The sequence below is a fragment of the Thalassophryne amazonica genome, chromosome 18 (genome assembly GCF_902500255.1).
Source record: "Thalassophryne amazonica chromosome 18, fThaAma1.1, whole genome shotgun sequence".
Taxonomy (NCBI): domain Eukaryota; kingdom Metazoa; phylum Chordata; class Actinopteri; order Batrachoidiformes; family Batrachoididae; genus Thalassophryne; species Thalassophryne amazonica.
The window spans coordinates 50,452,131-50,472,332 of record NC_047120.1 but is presented as its reverse complement, the minus strand read 5'-3'; the positions used below and the strand labels follow the sequence as shown (position 1 = coordinate 50,472,332).

At 39.2% G+C, this 20,202-nt stretch overlaps 1 protein-coding gene across 1 annotated transcript in view; it reads right to left on the bottom strand.

The window, feature by feature from the left end:
* lrp2b (low density lipoprotein receptor-related protein 2b) overlaps positions 1-20,202 on the bottom strand; it is a 95,878-nt gene that overhangs the window by 70,026 nt on the left and 5,650 nt on the right. Inside the window, 13 exon segments of the mRNA XM_034193473.1 lie at positions 593-785; positions 1,978-2,181; positions 6,413-6,550; positions 6,693-6,895; positions 7,004-7,210; positions 9,151-9,374; positions 9,463-9,632; positions 11,332-11,460; positions 11,547-11,663; positions 13,448-13,591; positions 14,011-14,127; positions 18,482-18,595; positions 18,727-18,837. Coding sequence (XP_034049364.1) covers positions 593-785; positions 1,978-2,181; positions 6,413-6,550; positions 6,693-6,895; positions 7,004-7,210; positions 9,151-9,374; positions 9,463-9,632; positions 11,332-11,460; positions 11,547-11,663; positions 13,448-13,591; positions 14,011-14,127; positions 18,482-18,595; positions 18,727-18,837 — 2,071 coding nt within the window.

Below are 20,202 nucleotides of genomic sequence, written 5' to 3'. Positions count from 1 at the left end.
GGACAAACTTTAGCCCATCAACTATTATATTTTTATAAGACATCAGCATTACAAAAACAAATGTTGGGAAATTGTTTTGATTAAAATGATTGGCATTTGGCTTATGTCTAAAACAGGTTAACCCGGGCAGCGCCAGGTGCCTTGCCTTGCCCACTTATAAGCAAAATATCAAATGAGAAGGTCTTTGAATGGAAGATTTCATCTTTCAAGTGATGAAAGAATTCTCACCATTGTATTCATAAAAATTCCTAATTTGTATATTATGGTTGCTCTGTGCTATGATCGGATAAAATTAAAATATACATACATTTTATTAGTATATTTATTTAGCATTTGTGTTAATTATCGAGGCACTGTGGTGACAGCAATTCAAATAATTTGCAAAATATCATTTCAGACAATTATCTTGACATCATGTCCAGATGACAACATTATGCTTTCAAAATAAACTTTAAAATATTGCATATCCTGGTTTAAAAAAAAAAATGGTTCAACATATTAAGAGTGAAGTGTTCTCTGTTGCTCTTTAAGTTACAATGTTCCCCACAGCAAACTACAACGTGAAACACAAATGATTATGTGGATCACTAACCCATCAAGAGGATGCACTGCGATTCCCTTTGGGTTCCTCAATCCAGTCACAATGTCTCGTCTGGACTGGTCTGTTACTTTGAAAGCCACTACAGCCTTGTAGGAGGTTGTGGTCCAGAACAAGACTTTGGAGGTCCAGTCATAGGCCATGGCATCCATGAGTCCCACTCTGCTACCTGTCAAAATGTGCTGACCTGGGAATGCATAAATTTCGTACAATAATTAATTGTGACAAGATTTAGGCACTGTGGGGAAAAACATGTGATGTTATTGTTCGATTCTATGTGTAACAAACTCATTTTTCTTTTTATTGTATTTTTTTTTACAGGTGATCTTGCTCAGTGCATTTAAAAGCAGTTTATCATTTCATACCATAATCTGAGCAACATTTGCTCATCTGTTCCCCTTATCCTCCAGGATCCTTTGGTCAATTGCCATCAAATTTGATATATGGATGGTCAATCTTAGAGATTCCCTTAAAGGGTTTAATTTAGCAAAGGTCAAGGCCACTGTGGTCAAATGTCCAAATTTATAGTTTCAGTTCAATGAATATCAAACTTGGCACACATACGTAAGTCATTTCTGTAATTGCCCAAGTGAGATCAAACTCACCAAAGACCAACCATTGGAGTCAAAGGTCAAAACTCCATTCTAACTTGCACCAAATGTGGCACATATATTGAAGTAGTTCTGGAATTGGCCCGGTAAGGTCAAATTTAAGACTGCTCACTCATTGGGGTTAACAGCACTCTGATCAAAGGTCACAAATTAAGTTTTTCCACTCCAACTTGTACCAAACCTAACACATATAGGTAGGTAGGTTTTGAAATTGTCCAGGTGAGGTCAAATTTGTCAAACGTCAACCACTAGAGCCAACTTCATATGTGCTTAACTGTTTGTTGGTCTATTTCTCAGGTATTTTTTTTGCTGATTTCTACCAAATGGTGTGTCAATGAAAACTGACCCCAAAATTGCCCTTAAAGAATTCATTTTGATAAGCTCAAGGCCAAGTAATTGCTTTTCAACTTGATTTGGACCTAATGTGGCATACATTTAGGTGGATTCACCCTTGCAAGTTTATTCAAAAGGCAATCATTTGGGTGAAGGTCAAGGTTGTCGGGGTCAAATGTCAGATTTCCGTAGCCCTTACTGCAGCGGTGGGCATTAGTGTGCCATAAAAGGCTGAGACTATGCAAATTTTTCTCAGCAGTTGTTTTTACTGACAAGCTTTAGGCTTAAACTTCAAGTCCCAATCATCTGTGAAATCACCTGTTGAGGTCATCTGTAGCAAGAACGCCCTGCACCATCTAGGCCATTCATGTCCACCCCTGCCTTATGGTCTGCCAACTCACAGGTACCATTTCCTAGTATTTTAAAACAACATACCGGTACGGTTTGCCTTGTAGATGAGGCCTCTGCTCCTGTCATTGTAGAAAATGGCGTCCTCGTTGCCATCAAACTCTACGGCAGAGCCAGAAAAATATGTCCCATTCCCCATTAAGGGCAAAATGATGTCCTCCTGGAGGGATATGTTTAGAGGGATTCCTCGCACTGCAGTGCTGGTGGCCATTAACAAGTAGTCCTTCACCTCTGTTCAAAGAGTTTGTGATAATGGTTTATAACAAGGAAATACTATCAAATAATCAAGACAAAAATCAGTTGAACTGCCTGATGTCTTCTCCATAAAGGTACAATGGTGTACTGCTCGTGAGCTACTACATTCATACAAAAGAAAATCTTTGGAAAAGGCTAGGCATGTACTTTGTAAAATGAAGTGAGTGAATGGATAGTTAAATGAATCCGTCTCCTCCCATTTGTTAGAACAATAACACAAAAACAATAAATGCTATCGTTTTGTCATTCTCTAAATTAAAACTGTCTATAGTGAGGACAAGTGGGTTCAACTTTGGTTCAATTTTATGTTCCAGATAAATACAAAAAACTGTTTAGTTTTTTTCTGATGTAATATGCCATATACGTGTCTTCCAAATCAAATCAAATCAATTTTATTTATATAGCGCCAAATCACAACAAACAGTTGCCCCAAGGCGCTTTATATTGTAAGGCAAGGCCATACAATAATTACGTAAAAACCCCAACGGTCAAAACGACCCCCTGTGAGCAAGCATTTGGTGACAGTGGGAAGGAAAATCTCCCTGGAAGAAACCTCTAGCAGAACCAGGCTCAGGGAGGGGCAGTCCTCTGCTGGGACTGGTTGGGGCTGAGGGAGAGAACCAGGAAAAAGACTTGCTGTGGAGGGGAGCAGAGATCAATCACTAATGATTAAATGCAGAGTGGTACATACAGAGCAAAAAGAGAAAGAAACACAGTGCATCATGGGAACCCCCCAGCAGTCTAAGTCTATAGCAGCATAACTAAGGGATGGTTCAGGGTCACCTGATCCAGCCCTAACTATAAGCTTTAGCAAAAAGGAAAGTTTTAAGCCTAATCTTAAAAGTAGAGAGGGTGTCTGTCTCCCTGATCTGAATTGGGAGCTGGTTCCACAGGAGAGGAGCCTGAAAGCTGAAGGCTCTGCCTCCCATTCTACTCTTACAAACCCTAGGAACTACAAGTAAGCCTGCAGTCTGAGAGCGAAGCGCTCTATTGGGGTGATATGGTACTATGAGGTCCCTAAGATAAGATGGGACCTGATTATTCAAAACCTTATAAGTAAGAAGAAGAATTTTAAATTCTATTCTAGAATTAACAGGAAGCCAATGAAGAGAGGCCAATATGGGTGAGATATGCTCTCTCCTTCTAGTCCCTGTTAGTACTCTAGCTGCAGCATTTTGAATTAACTGAAGGCTTTTCAGGGAACTTTTAGGACAACCTGATAATAATGAATTACAATAGTCCAGCCTAGAGGAAATAAATGCATGAATTAGTTTTTCAGCATCACTCTGAGACAAGACCTTTCTAATTTTAGAGATATTGCGTAAATGCAAAAAAGCAGTCCTACATATTTGTTTAATATGCGCATTGAATGACATATCCTGATCAAAAATGACTCCAAGATTTCTCACAGTATTACTAGAGGTCAGGGTAATGCCATCCAGAGTTAGGATCTGGTTAGACACCATGTTTCTAAGATTTGTGGGGCCAAGTACAATAACTTCAGTTTTATCTGAGTTTAAAAGCAGGAAATTAGAGGTCATCCATGTCTTTATGTCTGTAAGACAATCCTGCAGTTTAGCTAATTGGTGTGTGTCCTCTGGCTTCATGGATAGATAAAGCTGGGTATCATCTGCGTAACAATGAAAATTTAAGCAATGCCGTCTAATAATACTGCCTAAGGGAAGCATGTATAAAGTGAATAAAATTGGTCCTAGCACAGAACCTTGTGGAACTCCATAATTAACCTTAGTCTGTGAAGAAGATTCCCCATTTACATGAACAAATTGTAATCTATTAGATAAATATGATTCAAACCACCGCAGCGCAGTGCCTTTAATACCTATGGCATGCTCTAATCTCTGTAATAAAATTTTATGGTCAACAGTATCAAAAGCAGCACTGAGGTCTAACAGAACAAGCACAGAGATGAGTCCACTGTCTGAGGCCATAAGAAGATCATTTGTAACCTTCACTAATGCTGTTTCTGTACTATGATGAATTCTAAAACCTGACTGAAACTCTTCAAATAGACCATTCCTCTGCAGATGATCAGTTAGCTGTTTTACAACTACCCTTTCAAGAATTTTTGAGAGAAAAGGAAGGTTGGAGATTGGCCTATAATTAGCTAAGAGGAAGGAGGAAGTAACTAATGAAAATAACTCAGACAGAACAATTGGAGAGAAAGAGTCTAACCAAATACCGGCATCACTGAAAGCAGCCAAAGATAACGATACGTCTTTGGGACGGTTATGAGTATTTTTTTCTCTAATAGTTAAAATTTTATTAGCAAAGAAAGTCATGAAGTCATTACTAGTTAAAGTTAAAGGAATACTCGGCTCAATAGAGCTCTGACTCTTTGTCAGCCTGGCTACAGTGCTGAAAAGAAACCTGGGGTTGTTCTTATTTTCTTCAATTAGTGATGAGTAGTAAGATGTCCTAGCTTTACGGAGGGCTTTTTTTTTTATAGATCAACAGACTATTTTTCCAGGCTAAGTGAAGATCTTCTAAATTAGTGAGATGCCATTTCCTCTCCAACTTACGGGTTATCTGCTTTAAGCTGCGAGTTTGTGAGTTATACCACAGAGTCAGGCACTTCTGATTTAAAGCTCTCTTTTTCAGGGGAGCTACAGCATCCAAAGTTGTCTTCAATGAGGATATAAAACTATTGATGAGATACTCTATCTCACTTACAGAGTTTAGGTAGCTACTCTGCACTGTGTTGGTATATGGCATTAGAGAACATAAAGAAGGAATCATATCCTTAAACCTAGTTACAGCGCTTTCTGAAAGACTTGTAGTGTAATGAAACTTATTCCCCACTGCTGGGTAGTCCATCAGAGTAAATGTAAATGTTATTAAGAAATGATCAGACAGAAGGGGGTTTTCAGGGAATACTGTTAAGTCTTCAATTTCCATACCATAAGTCAGAACAAGATCTAAGATATGATTAAAGTGGTGGGTGGACTCATTTACATTTTGAGCAAAGCCAATTGAGTCTAATAATAGATTAAATGCAGTGTTGAGGCTGTCATTCTCAGCATCTGTGTGGATGTTGAAATCGCCCACTATAATTATCTTATCTGAGCTAAGCACTAAGTCAGACAAAAGGTCTGAAAATTCACAGAGAAACTCACAGTAATGACCAGGTGGACGATAGATAATAACAAATAAAACTGGTTTCTGGGACTTCCAATTTGGATGGACAAGACTAAGAGTCAAGCTTTCAAATGAATTAAAGCTCTGTCTGGGTTTTTGATTAATTAATAAGCTGGAATGGAAGATTGCTGCTAATCCTCCGCCTCGGCCCGTGCTACGAGCGTTCTGGCAGTTAGTGTGACTCGGGGGTGTTGACTCATTTAAACTAACATATTCATCCTGCTGTAACCAGGTTTGTGTAAGGCAGAATAAATCAATATGTTGATCCATTATTATATCATTTACTAACAGGGACTTAGAAGAGAGAGACCTAATGTTTAATAGACCACATTTAACTGTTTTAGTCTGTGGTGCAGTTGAAGGTGCTATATTATTTTTTCTTTTTGAATTTTTATGCTTAAATAGATTTTTGCTGGTTATTGGTGGTCTGGGAGCAGGCACCGTCTCTATGGGGATGGACACCTATTGGATGTCCAGGCTTGTTGCAAGCAATAATCTTATCATAACATGAATGATTGAAATTAGGAACAGGTGTGATTGAAGTTACATATATCTTGACATGATCTTGTCAGTCAGTTTCTTTCATTTCCACAGCCTAGGTGTGTGTGGTGGCTACTAAGGTCACCACTGCTACCTAATCAGCTCATCTATTCTGGAAGGGATATCAATGGTGTAAGTATCAAGTGTCAACCATGTCTGGTTTAAGAACAACCTTATTCACGAGTCATGTCATGTCATTGCCATTATATGCACAAAACAACCCTAAAATCTAATTGATGCATTCACTTCCTAGGTGTACCTATGGTATGAGTATAAAAGTTCTACCGTGTATTAATAATATGTTATTACATGTACAAGAAAAATCACTTAATTGTCAATAATAGGCAAATATTTTCACCACACAACTTATGGTTAATGATTTATCATGTTTACAAGAAAAAAATCCTTATTAAAGTGTTGTCACACTAGAAATCAACGTCTAAGAACAAGTATTAGTGAGTGTAAATCAGCAGCTTTAAACATTTGTTAATTTAATCCTGGACAAACTCACTAATGCAGGTACGGTTAGGGTGCATGTCATAACCAAGGCGACACTTGCAGCGGTAGCCGAGACCATCGTTGCCAGACTTGTGAGTCAAGATACAAATGTGTTGACAGCCGCCATTGTGTCTTCCACAAGGATTCATTACTGTAAAAATAAATGTTTGGATAAACACAGTTAAAAGAAAATAACCCTGAATTTTTCTTATTTCTTCACCAGAATTCTTCTATTGAGAAAATGTGAATGACTAGGACATATCTGACTTCAGCCTGGCAGTGTACAAACTTACCAACAGGTTGTAGGAGAGGATGTGAAACAACAACGTGGCCTGGCCTCTTTGTGGTACGATAGAGGAGTTTTGAGTTACTGCCATTGAACCTGTTGGCTTGTATCACACCCATCTTGGTCCAGTCCGTGAAGAACACTTTGTTTTCAAACACGGCAATTCCAAAAGGATGTGGAGCTTGGGTTCCGCCATTTAGGACGATTTTTCTGCAAAAGTACAAGAAACGGATGAATGCATCAAGATTTCACCCTCTAGTCTCCAATTAATGAGCCAAATCATTAATGACAAAACAGCTTTCTGTACTTAACCATTACCTGTCCAAACCAAAGTAGTTGACCGTCTCCACTGTATCAAAATGGCTATCAGACCAGTAGATTCTCTGGGTGACGATATCTACAGTAATGCCTGTTGGAGTGCCAAGTCTGATCTTCACCAGCTCTAGGCGATTGCGACCATCCATGAAGGCACGTTCCAACTTTACTTGTTCACCACCATAGCCCATGTCAGTAAAAAACATGTAGCTGTAAACAAGAAGAAAAAAGTTCAACGTATTCTGGAAGAGACTAAAAAATGTGGTGGGTGCCCAGCCCCTCAGCACTGCGCTAGTATCCACCCTTAAAGCTCTCCTACAGGGTTACTCCCACAAAAAGCAGAAACAACAGGGCAACACAGATCAAAATTATCATTAGCATGGTGAAGGAACGTCAGCTACGGTATTTTGGACATGTACACCACATTTCTTTGTGCACAATCTAGCAGTTTGGTGCCTCATTGTGGAGGTTCCCAGCATCTGGAGAAGGTCAAGGGGATGCCCATGTTTTGCCTGGTTGCAGCAGCTAGATGGTTACTTTCAAGAGGTGTAGATAGGCCAGTTGCCTGCCTGCGCTGGTTGCCACCCTCGACCCAAGGTGTTTCCATGGTGTGGTGGATGTAGCACGCACATCACCAACGCATGCTCCCAGACCTGACTTTATTCTGGAAGATAACTGATATCAACTTGTGGATGTTAAACTGAAAGAAATGTCTGACATGATAATATTCAGTAGTGGGCACAGCTAACTGAAAAGTTAACTTCAATAACAGCTAATCTGTTAACTGAAAAGTTCACTGTGATATCGATAAACATTTGACTACCTGCTAACCACTAACTTTTACTATAGCTTTGGCTTGTTTTTATTTTATTTTATGGTTCTAAACCCCTAAAAATCAGACCTAAAGAGGTAAAATTTTTAATATGTTGAAGCGTAAACTTGGAGATTCCCAAAAAGGTTTAGTATGCCAATATCAAAAGAGATTACATTAGAGATTAGATTAGATAGAACTTTATCAATCCCTTGGGAAGACTTCTTCGGGGAAATTGAGGGTAAGAATCACACAGAGTAGCAAAAGTAAAAAACAATTTGCAAATATAGATATAAATACACAAATAAAAATACCAGAAAAAACGCTCGCTTCCTGTCCTCTGTTTTCCTGCTACTGAGCAAAATGTTACTGAGCAAGATGTACATAAATAATTGAATGAACAAGTAAATTTAAACAGTAGATTCCATTCCAAATGCAGTTTATTTACAGTACAGAAAGTATCAAACAAATAAACTAATACAAAATAATTTTAATTATCGGCTTGTCTACAGTCAGGTGTGATGATCAAGCTACATGATCAGGTGTACGTTGTTTCTGAACAAATTATCACGTTCTAAGATACGTAGCTAAAGTATGTAGAAATAGTAGCTAACTTAAACCCTTGAACTTTACTCCAAAAACGTTACAACTAAATTTAGTGGAAGCTAATTGGTCTGCTAATGGCTATTAAAGATGACTGAAAAGATAATCTGCTGAGGAAAAAAATTAGCTTTGCTAATTAGCTGTTAGCTGATTGTCCTTCACTAATATCAGTTAAATGAGTGGACACTAATTGGTATGCTAATGGTTATTAAAGTTTACTGAAAAGCTAATCTGCTGTGGAATAAAATTAGGTTTACTTAATTAGCTATTAGCTGATTGTCCTCCACTAATACCAGTTAAATGAGTGGGCACTAATTGGTATGCTAATGGTTATTAAAGTTTACTGAAAAGCTAATCTGCTGAGGAAAAAAATAGCTTTTCTAATTAGCTGTTAGCTGATTGTCATCCACTAATACCAGTTAAATGAGTGGACACTAATTGGTATGCTAATGGTTATTAAAGTTTACTGAAAAGCTAATCTGCTGCGGAATAAAATTTGCTTAGCTAATTACCTATTAGCTGATTGTCCACTAATACCAGTTAAATGAGTGGACACTAATTGGTATGCTAATGGTTATTAACGTTTACTGAAAAGCTAATCTGCTGAAAAAAAAAATAGCTTTGCTAATTAGCTGTTAGATGATTGTCCTCCACTAATACCAGTTAAATGAGTGGACACTAATTGGTATGCTCAGTAATGATCACAAAAATATTAAATAGATAAATTTAAACCCACCCCACAGTAGGGTCCAGGGCCAGGCCATGAGGAGTATGCAGATTCTCAGCCACCAGTGTGACGCGATTCTCCCCCTCAAAGTCGCACATTTCGATGCGCTCCACAAATGCCTCTAAGACGTACAGTTTGAAATTGACCCAGTCCACAGCAAGGTTCTGAACGCTGTACACTGCAGTAGTCAGGATCGCCCTAATGTCGCCTCCGTTCATGTTTGCAGAGTACACCTAAGAACAAAATGACACAAGGTTTCCTTGCAGAAAGATGGTACCAATTTGAGGGGGACACACTACTTATTAGTTATTTTAGACCAACCTTTTTAGCATATGTGTCACTCCAGAAGACTCTGTTGCTGTGCCAGTGGTACGCCACGGCTACTGAATACCCTTTGCCCTGGGACGGCACCAAAACTCTTTCAAAGCGCCCATGTATGTCACCCAGCATTACATCACCACCGTTAGTGTAAATAAGCTGTGGCATTCCAGCTGAAAAACCCAAATTACACACTTCATATTAATTACTTCAGTTATGGCTGGATATCGTGTTTTTCAAAAATGGATTTTAGAAAACAAGTCTTATAAGCTTAAAAGCAGCAGCAATGCAACAGAGTTTAGTTGTGAAAGTAGTCATTGTGGTGTGTGAACTTTGAGAAATTAACAGCACTTATCTAACGTTAGATAACATTTTCTTGAAAACCAGACATCGTTCAAACAAACAGATCATTCTGAAACATTGCATGTCTGAAGTTGTTTCTATTATATGTGTGTTAAAGCACTATAAAGGAAAGTGACTGAAAATAATGGTGGGTGACATCGTTGCTAGCTAAATGCTAAAGCTCACAACACAATGCAGTGAAGCTCTGACGTGAACACTAACCTGATCTTACTCTGATAGTGTCGCGAAAAGTGATGTAATCTATTAGTTTGTGATACTGTCACACAATGGAGTAGACTTATATGTGACAGTGTCACAAAAAATTTTTAGAATAAATTTGGGGTGACATGGAGGGCTATTGGGGTTAGGGTTAGACTTAAAATTAATGAGCGAAGGGTTACCATGTCAAGAAAATGTAATAAATTTTGTGACAGTATCATAAAAAAAACATCAAACATAAGATCAATCAGAGATTTCTGATGTCCGCCAATCCGGATCCGGAACACTTCCGGAGTCTTCCATGCCCGAATATCTATCTGTGGTGGAAATTTTGTGAGAATCTGTCAAATAGATTTGACGTAATCCTTCAAACCCTGTATAAACTGAAATCTTGATCCAGAATCCAACTCCAGATCCGGATCACCTCCAGAATTAAGTGGAGTCTTTCATGCCCTAATATCTATCTGTGGTACATATTTGGTGAGAATCGGTGAAGTAGTTTTGATGTAATGATTCAAAGCCTGTATAAAGTGAAAATCCTGAGGGAGAAGCTAGATCCGGATCACCTCCAAAATTCAGTGGAGTCTTCCATGGCCTAATATGTATCTGCGGTGAAACTTTCGTCAAAATCTGTGCGCTAGTTTTGTCGTAATACTGCTAACAGACAGACAGACTGACAAATAAATAAATAAAGAAACAGAGGATTTTACTACGTCCTTGGTGGACGTAAAAACAAAAATGTGAGATTGGGCTGTGAACACAGGCCATTCCCACAGGTTGGATGATGTTTCAGTAAGTAGTCCATCTCCACATCCTATTCAGTCTATAATAGTCCTGTTTCTGTGGAAATGTAAAATTTCTCCTGTGCAACATGTAAGCTGTATTTCCAGTCATAACCAGAGGAGGCGCTATGTGCTTTTGTAACCTGCTTTGTGTCTGACACTACACTGCCTTGCATTGGACTCAAACCTAACCACTAATAGGGAGGCTATAACCCAAAGGCCCTAGTGTCTGTGCCATTTAAATGCTAAAAATCCAAATGCTTGATTCGTTGGGTTTTCAGTTGGGGATTGTGGGCCTTGTTGACCTTATCATTGGGTCATCCAGGGGAAAACTTACAACACCAGCTATGATGTTTTAAGAGTCTTTGAGATGGGGTGGGTAGGTTGGCTTTCTGTTGAAAATCAATGATTCCACCAGATGTTGTACACTGTCGTACCAAACATTTCAACAATTGTTACCATCCAAAGATATCCACAAGTCTTATGGCAACAATTTACATAAATCTACAGAATATGTAACTTGTTGTACCTGACAGATTGGCTCTGCACATGTGACCTTGTTCTAACAGGTATCCATCAGCACAGCTGCACTGGTGGGTCCCAGGACGGTCTTCACACAACTGGTCACAGATCCCCCAGATCTGACAGTCATCGTAATCTATACAATAAAACAAAATGTAATTTGAAAATCTTCAAAATCTAATAAGTGAAGATGGACACAAACATCACATTTGTTTTACTCACCAACACAGGTTCGGCTGTCGTTGGCTATGATAAAACCATCCGGGCAATAGCAAGTGCCCCCTTGTGGTGATTTGTGGCAAAGGTACTCACAGCTCAAAGTCGAGCATCTTTCAAAGCCTGTGTGGGAGAACCGTTAATCTAGGCAATCTTCTCCACCAAGACGTCACTGACAAACCATAAAAAAAGTTAATTGTAAGCTAAGCACGCACATGAGAAGGATGACAGCTGTTATCCCATCACACGCTCAACAGCTGACTTTTGACAAATATTAAAAGAAGCAATGTGATTCTCAAACCATTGCCTCAAATATTATGGCTGTCCTTTTACAGCCATAAAATATGTAGGTAGCTATTTTTTTTTTTAAATGTGCATGAACTGTAATGTCACAAACTGAACTTGGATTTTGGTGTCAAATTAGTCATTGTGACTCACTAGTTCTAAAACTGGGGGGTGGGTTGATGATGACTTTGAGGAGGAGATACACACTACAAAAAATGGACTATACATCTGACTGTACAGGCTTATCAAGGCACAAATAAGCAAGATTTATTCAAGCAAGATGACAAACGTGGTCAGCTTTTTGACACAAATGTAAATAAAGCAATAAAAACTCAGTGGTTTATAATGTTATTGCAATAAAATTAATTAAAACGAAACTTAGATTTTGCAAATAATTTGACACCAAAATGAAAACCACATGAGTAGTGGTCTTTGAGATATGGTGTAACAAACCTCTGTAGGATATGGAGTTGGGCTACCAATCTGTTGACCCGCATTCGATTCCTGTCAGGCTGTGTTCTTGGAAAAGACGGTACTAGCTTTTGCTGGGTAAGTAACCTGTAATGGACTGGAGTCCTATCCAGGGGTGTCGTAGACATTCATTGAAATCACGCTACAGAATTTTGGGATAATCACTAGCACCAATGGGCCTTGGAGCCTATATAGGACGTATTTCTTCTCTTGTTATAAGGTGTATTATCATATACCTATAAATGATACGCCAATATGATTGGATAAAACACTAAAGAATAAATAGCAATACACCCTTTTCGCGGATGGGTAATATTTTTCATACCACCCGAGTAATCAGCCAATCCGGACAGTGGAGCGGTGCCATGACGAAGAGGCGCGGTCAGAGGAACGTGTCCAACCTCGTAGGTTGATCGTTAAAATTAAATTTATTAGGTCTAAAAGCCATCATAATTATTTATAGGAAAACGTTAAAAACATTTTTCTACTAAGGTTTGAACTTTGAGTGTTTACACAGGAGAGAAAAGTGAGAAAATGTTAATGCCTGTTTGAGAAAAGTGTATAAAGTGTGTAGTGACGGGTTTTACAGCCTTAAAACATCTATAATAATTGTAAAAAATAACGCAGACTACTTTGCGGATTTCGCTTATCGCGGGTTATTTTTAGAGCGTAACTCCCGCGATAAACAAGGGACCACTGTATATGATAAAATCGTTATCAAGTTGTTTTACCAATGAATATGGCTTTATACACCCTTCAGAAAACCATACAACATTTATCATTTATAGGTATATGATAAAATTGTTATCAAGTTGTTTTACCAATGAATATGCCTTTTTACACCCTTCAGAAAACCATACAACATTTATCATTTATAGGTATATGATAAAATCATTATCAAGTTGTTTTACCAATGAATATGGCTTTTTACACCCTTCAGAAAACCATACAACATTTATCATTTATAAGTATATGATAAAATCGTTAAAATTTATCGGCCTCAGGGTGTATGGTTTTCTTCAGGGTGTAAAAAGCCATATTCATTGGTGAACAACTTGATAACTGATAATATTATTATATAGGATTCTTTTGGTAGTTGAGGGTCTTATGAGTGTAGGTATAATTTCTTAATTTACATGTGTATGACTTACTACATGTTTGCGCTGCTGTGGAGTTTGTCTCATCTGTTCCTCCAGGACAGTCAGGGGTTTCGTCGCACACTTTGCTCACTGCTATACATTCCGATGAGCCCGGGCAACCCCACTCACCAGGGTAGCAATCTCGAGAATTACTGTCTAAACACAAGAAAAAGAAATGTCTGGTGATTTTCGTGAATTCTTACGCTGCTGGTGTTGAACCATGGGAAAAATAGCTTCTAAAATTCAACATTGTCCTGTGTGAAGGAACTCCGCCAACTCAGGAGGCGTCAATGAAGCTTTAAATGATGGAATTTTACATTCTATGCAATGAAGAATAAAAATGTTGGAAGACATTTTAGCTAGTAGTCAAAGAGAGATTATTCTGTTTTAGAACCTTTCAACAAAAATTAGTTTGGAGCTCAAAATGTGGTGCCCAGTTGAAACTCTGCTGACATCATGGAGTGACTGCACGCTATGCTAATGTCACTGCGGCATGAATATCAAACAGAACCGTTTTGAGAACCAGAAGTTTTTGTTTGTTTGTTTTGATGGGAAAGCAAAAACAAGTTACTCACCACATCCTTTCTCGTCACTGTAGTCTCCGCAGTCATTGAAGTTGTCACACACATACTGCTGAGGGATGCACCGGCCGCTAGAACAGGTGAACTCGCTGCCGCTGCAGCTCTGGTATACTACAAGATAAATACACAGATGCATGCATCTTCAAAGACTTCCAAGTATTCACTTCATAACTGTACATTTGAAATATTTCTGACAGTAAATGCTAATTACAGACTAATTATGTCAAGTGTGAAACACAAGCTAGCTTAGTTCTGAATAGCAGAGCAACTGAAGCTAAGCTATTGTTACATTAACAATCTGAGAAATCCCCAATGAATTATCTGAAACAATAACTGACAAGCCAAGTTACACCATTGGTGATGCTATTATTTATTACAGGAATCTGGAAGGGAGTGCTGTTTCCTTGAAATTAGTTCTTAAGGCCCAGTCACACGGCACTTATCGAAGGGCAACGAAGCCCTAACAAACAAGAAATCTGGACTTTCATTGAATTTGTTGGCATCGTTTAACCTTCGCTCAGCTTCGTTCCTGCAACAGTCGCTTCGTCAGGATTTTTAAACTGTTGAAAAATTTGAACGAAGGGCAACGAAAACCTCAATTCCATCCGTATTTTGTTTAGCTGTCAGTCTTGATGGTTTCTTATTGCTTGCTGAGTTTTTGTAATGTTAGCCTATCGTTTGCTTAGTTTTTGTAACATTAGCGTTTCGTTTGACTTCGTTCAACCAGCTGAATGTTTTCACACAGTACAAAAGCCAGTTTTTGAGCGCTTTTGTTGAGGAGCTACAACTCCGTCCCAGCACTGAGTCCTGGAACTCAGAGATGCAGACACACACTGCTCCAGCAGTGGCTCCAGGCGCGTTTCGTTTAAAGCGTCGAGATCATTAGCTTCTGTTTCGTTTCATTCCTCTTTTGTCCCTTTTGCTCTCTTGATTCGCAGGCTATTCGGTGATAAATCTTGTTCGTCCACCTTTTCTCAACGAATTGTGAATTTTTTTTTACTTTTTTCCCCTTGTTCAGGAAACGTCGTATGCTGTGTGACTTGGGCCTTTAGGGAAACTTAAAAGCTACAGTGTGTAGGATTTAGTGTCATCGGGTAGCGAGGATGCAAATTGCATTATGCTGTCTGTCACCGGTCACGATTTTAATTTAATTTAATTGGCTTATAATGCGCCAAATCACAGCAAAAGCCGTCTCAAGGTGCCTTACATAAAACAAGTCAATATAAAATTGAATAAATAATTAAAAATGAATAAAAAATTCAAATACATAAATAAAAACAGAAGTAAAAGACTAAAACAAATAAAAAGACTCAGACTGCCTCACGGCTGTTTCCCTTTACATTTTAGCTTTACTGGCACCGGGGATTCACGCTCCCTCACCCTCCCATTTTCTTTATTCAGTCTTGAAATGCAAAAAGCAGAGCAAATAAGTCCTTTTTGGGATGCGGTCCAACATGGCGGACTCCATTAGGATGCAGACTCCCATGTAAATTTGACAGCCTCAGTGTAAGATAATGAATACACATAGATACATTGTTGCAGGTAATTATACACTAATGAACAGATGGTTATGAGTGGTGTATTCCATTTCTGCTAACAGTAAGTTCTTTTGGCTTCTCCCTTTTTCACTAAGGGTGGATCTGCATGTTGATTTGGCACGATGACACCAGACTATGGAAGTAAGTCTGTGCCATCAGAGTTTGAATTTCAATTTTTAAGGTTGAATGTTTTTATCATCAAAATCAGAGTTTGAAGTTGAATTTCTGAGGTTGAATTTGATGATGATGATGAAAACCTTTTATTTGATTAGCATTCAACCCCCCAAACGAAATACAATTACATATATACATACATACACATATTCAACAAAAAACATTTCAGCAAGGGATGATGCTAATCAAAAAGGTATAGGCTGAAGCTCATGCTTATTATGCCTAACATTTTTACAAAAACAAATTCAATAAGGTAATATGAAATATAAAAGCAAAAAAGAAAAAACCTGAAGCACTTTAGAAAAATTAATATTAAGTAAATACAATTTCATAATAATAGAACCAAAAGTTACATTAATTACATTATCATTCTTCATACTTGATTTATATATTTCTGTAATATTTTAGTTTTAAACTGTTTTTAAATAATGAAAATGAAGTACACCTTTTTAATTCATTGTCACAGCTATTCCATAAATTAACACCTAAAGAAACACATCTTTGCTTTATATTTGTTCATATCTTAGATTTTTTTGTAAATACTTGTTCCCTTCTCTGATTTCAAACAGCTTCTGAATACTGCGGTAAAGTAAATTATTGTATACTTTATACATTATCTGTGCCATTTTAAATTCCACTAAATCATAAAATTTGAGGGCATTACTGTCAATAAACAAAGCGTTAGTTGATTCCCTGTAATTTGATCCATTAATAATTCTTATAGCTTTTTTTGCATCCTTATATGTACAGTATTACCCCATATCTCTAGACAATAAGTAATATATGGAAGTAGTAATGAACAATAAAGTATGTATAGTGACTTTTTGTTAAGGATGTCCTTTATAAAGTATAGCAATAGTTTTTGACATTTTAGATGTCAAATTTGTTTAGCATCAAAGTATTCAGCCTCAAAAACTTCAATCTAAAAAAATTCAACCTCAAAAAAATTCAACCATAAAAAAATTAACCTAAATAAAAATTAACCTAAATAACCTAAAACAAAAATTCAACCTAAAAAAAAAAAAAATCAACCTAAAAAAAAAATTCAACCTCAAAAATAGAAAAGCAGGGAGAAGCAATTGATCCCTGTCTCAATCATCCAGCGTCACAGTTTTTACTTCAACAAACGTTCCATACCAGACACCCTTCCTTCCACATTACGTGGAGAATGGGCATGAGTGGTCTTGTACCAGGAACCTTCTGATTTCCAAGCAAGCACACTAACTGTTATGTGCTGACGCGGGTCAGAGAACCGAACCAGCATCTGACAATGGCCCAGCGCTAAATAACCAGAAAGCGGTTCCAAGAAACAAATTTATTCCCCCTCATGTGCAATAATTTGTGTACAACATAAATAGTCAGCTGTCTTGGCAAGGTGAAGGACGGCTCGCTCTCCAGCGCCCAAATGGATCAAAGCCCGGCACTTCTGGACTCAGATTCACCGCCGAACACCCCCCAGGTGGATACGACAAACTGACTCTGTGAAGGACGGAAAAGGTGAGGTAAGTCAACAGAGCTACAACAAATATCCTTCAGAGGCACACACTATCAGCAACACATTCAGGTCTGAATTTAAGCCTTATGTAAATGAGCAGCTTCTCACAACAGGTGGAGGATCATCAATCCGTACGCCACGGCAGTGAGAAGCAAACTGCACAATTCTCATCAATGTTCAAATATACTGCGTAACAAAACTATTAACGATTATTCAGACGATAATCACCTCTGATGTGTGCTGACAGCATGTGTCCCTCACCCGTCCTCCTTCACAGGCACGATGTGTCAAACCCTGGCGCGGTCCTCAGCGTCTCACAACCGAACGTCACAAGGTCGAGTTCCCGGCAATTCTGCTCAAATCACTCATGGCTTAAATGCAGAACGCCATCTCATTATCTGCTTCAGCTGAAAGTCTTTAAGTCTGCACGTGAGCATCATCCACAGGTGCTGCAAGTTGTTAGGCCTGCACGTGAACATCCTCCACAGGTGCAGCCAGTAGTTCTGATGAGGGTGAAGGACTCTTCCGCCAGCACCTTCTCCACAGAAAAAAACAGTTTGCATACCACCTGGAGAGCAAAGAAAAGAAAACAGCACCCAAATGTCCAGCCAAACCCCCCAACACACAACACTAACCGCTTGGTCCCCACGCTGACCATTTCTGCTACTAAACTCTCCTAAATCCTACACAATATAGCTTTGACAAAGTTAGTTTAATTTGAGTTCTGGCACAATATTTTTTAACAACATAATCTCATCGCGACCATGATATCTCCTAATACAAAGGTTGTCTGCTCCATATATTGGTCCTGCTAACACAGGATGATGAATCACTGTGATTTCCCGTATTACTGCTGTGTTCCCAGGTGTGACCAGGTGGGAGTTTGAAGTTATATGCCTGAGTATGGCACAGTCGTAACATTTAATTATTGTTGTATCAAAAATTGTACAGAGAGACACCAAATTATAATCACTTCCTCTTCATATTAATAAACAAACTCATGTAAAGTTGCAAATTTATGTGTGCACATGTTTATGAGTTATTGTGTTTTGACCCAGACCGACTGAACTCACTCACATTATGAGAGCATGTAAACTCTGCTTAGTGGAAGGAAAAACACGGACGTCAATAAATTTATATATAGTGTTTTACTTTTAAATTTCAAATGGTAAAAATTGATTTTCAAGTTTTAAAGTACATATATTTCACTGAAATAATTCAATCAAACCATTTAATAATATGCGAGCTGCAGCCTTACCGCAGTCTTTCTCGTCACTGTTGTCGCCGCAGTCATTCCAGTGGTCACACACAAATGATTGTAAGATACATTGGCCATTTGCACACTGGAACTTATGGCTGGGGCAGCGAAGTGCTGGAAGGAAATGCAAGAACTGAATTTACCCCATCAGTTCAACAACAACAACAACAAAACAATCTAGTTATATTCAAAATTATCCTAGCATTGTATGACATTCCAGCACACTGTTATCCACATTTACTCACAGCAGTTGAATTCATCAGAACCGTCTCTGCAGTCCTGGAACCCATCACACTCTTGAGAGTTGTTGTAGCAGGCCCCATTGGCACACGTCTTCTCAGTACAAGGTGGATAAGCTGCAAAAAACACAAATTGAGTACAAACATAATATTATAATTTGAGCATTTATCCGTCTGTTCTTCTGCTTCTCCCAAAACAAGGCAGAGGAAACTTGACCTGGCCTGGAAGAAGCTTGGGACCCTCGTCTGGAGCCAGGCATGGCCGGGGGTCCCATCAGCGAGCGCCTGGAGGCTGGGCTTGCCACAGAGCCCCGCTGGACACAGCTCGAAAAGACAATGTGGACCATCCATCACCACTCTATGGGCTCACCACCCGCACAGGGAACCGCTGGAGTCGGGTGCGCTGTCCCGTGGGTGGCATGGACAGGATATCGAAGCATCATTGGGGGAGGAGGGTCTTCAGCTTCATGGGCTCAGGGTCTCATCACTGCTTTTTGCAGATTATGTGGTCCTGTTGGCTTCATCGCCCTGTAACCTCCAACACTCACTGGGTCGGTTCGCAGCCGAGGATGGAGCGGCTGGGATGAGGATCAGCACCTCTAAATCTGAGGCCATGGTTCTCAGCAGTTCACAAGTGAGGGGACAATGGAGATTGGCCGGAAAATCGGTGCAGCAGGGACGGTATTGCATTCACTCTGTCATACTGTTGTGATCAAAAGGCAGCTGAGCCAAAAGGCAACGCTCTCGATCTACTAGTCAATCTTCACTCCTGCTCTCAGCTATGGTCATAAGGGTAGGGTCATGACCAAAAGACCTAGATTGTGGTACAAGTGGCTGAAGTAGGTTTCTTAGGAGGGTGGCTGGTGTCTCCCTTAGAGATGGATGAGAAGCTCAGTCATTCATGAGGAGCTCAGAGTAGAGCCACTGCACCTTTGCATTGAAAGGAGCCAGCTTAGGTGGTTCAGGTATCTGGTAAGGATGCCTCCTGGGTGTCTCTCTAGGGAGGTGTTCCAGGCACATCCAGCTGGGAGGAGACCCTGGTGAAAAACCAGGACTAGGTGGAGAGATTATATCTCCACACTGGCCTGGGAATGTCTCTGGATCCCCCAGTCAGAGGTGGTCAATGTTTGCCCAGGATAGGGAAGTTTGAGGTTCCCCGCTGCCCCTGCAACCTGATCCCGGATAACCCGTTGAAGATGTATCTATGTATGTATATATGTCTGCTCCAGAATTGCCCAGCAAGGTCAAATTTGCCAAAGGTCAATCAAACAGAGGCCAACATGAAGGAATTTGATTTTCACCCTGATATGGACCTAATGTGGCACACACCTGGGTGGTTTCCAGAACTGCCCCTGCAAGGTCTTCCAGAGATCAGTCACTTGGGTGAAGATCAAGGCCAATGGGGTCAACTGTCAGATTGCCATAGCCCTTACTCTTCATTCTCATGCGTACTATTGCACCCTATCTATTAAAGATCTATTG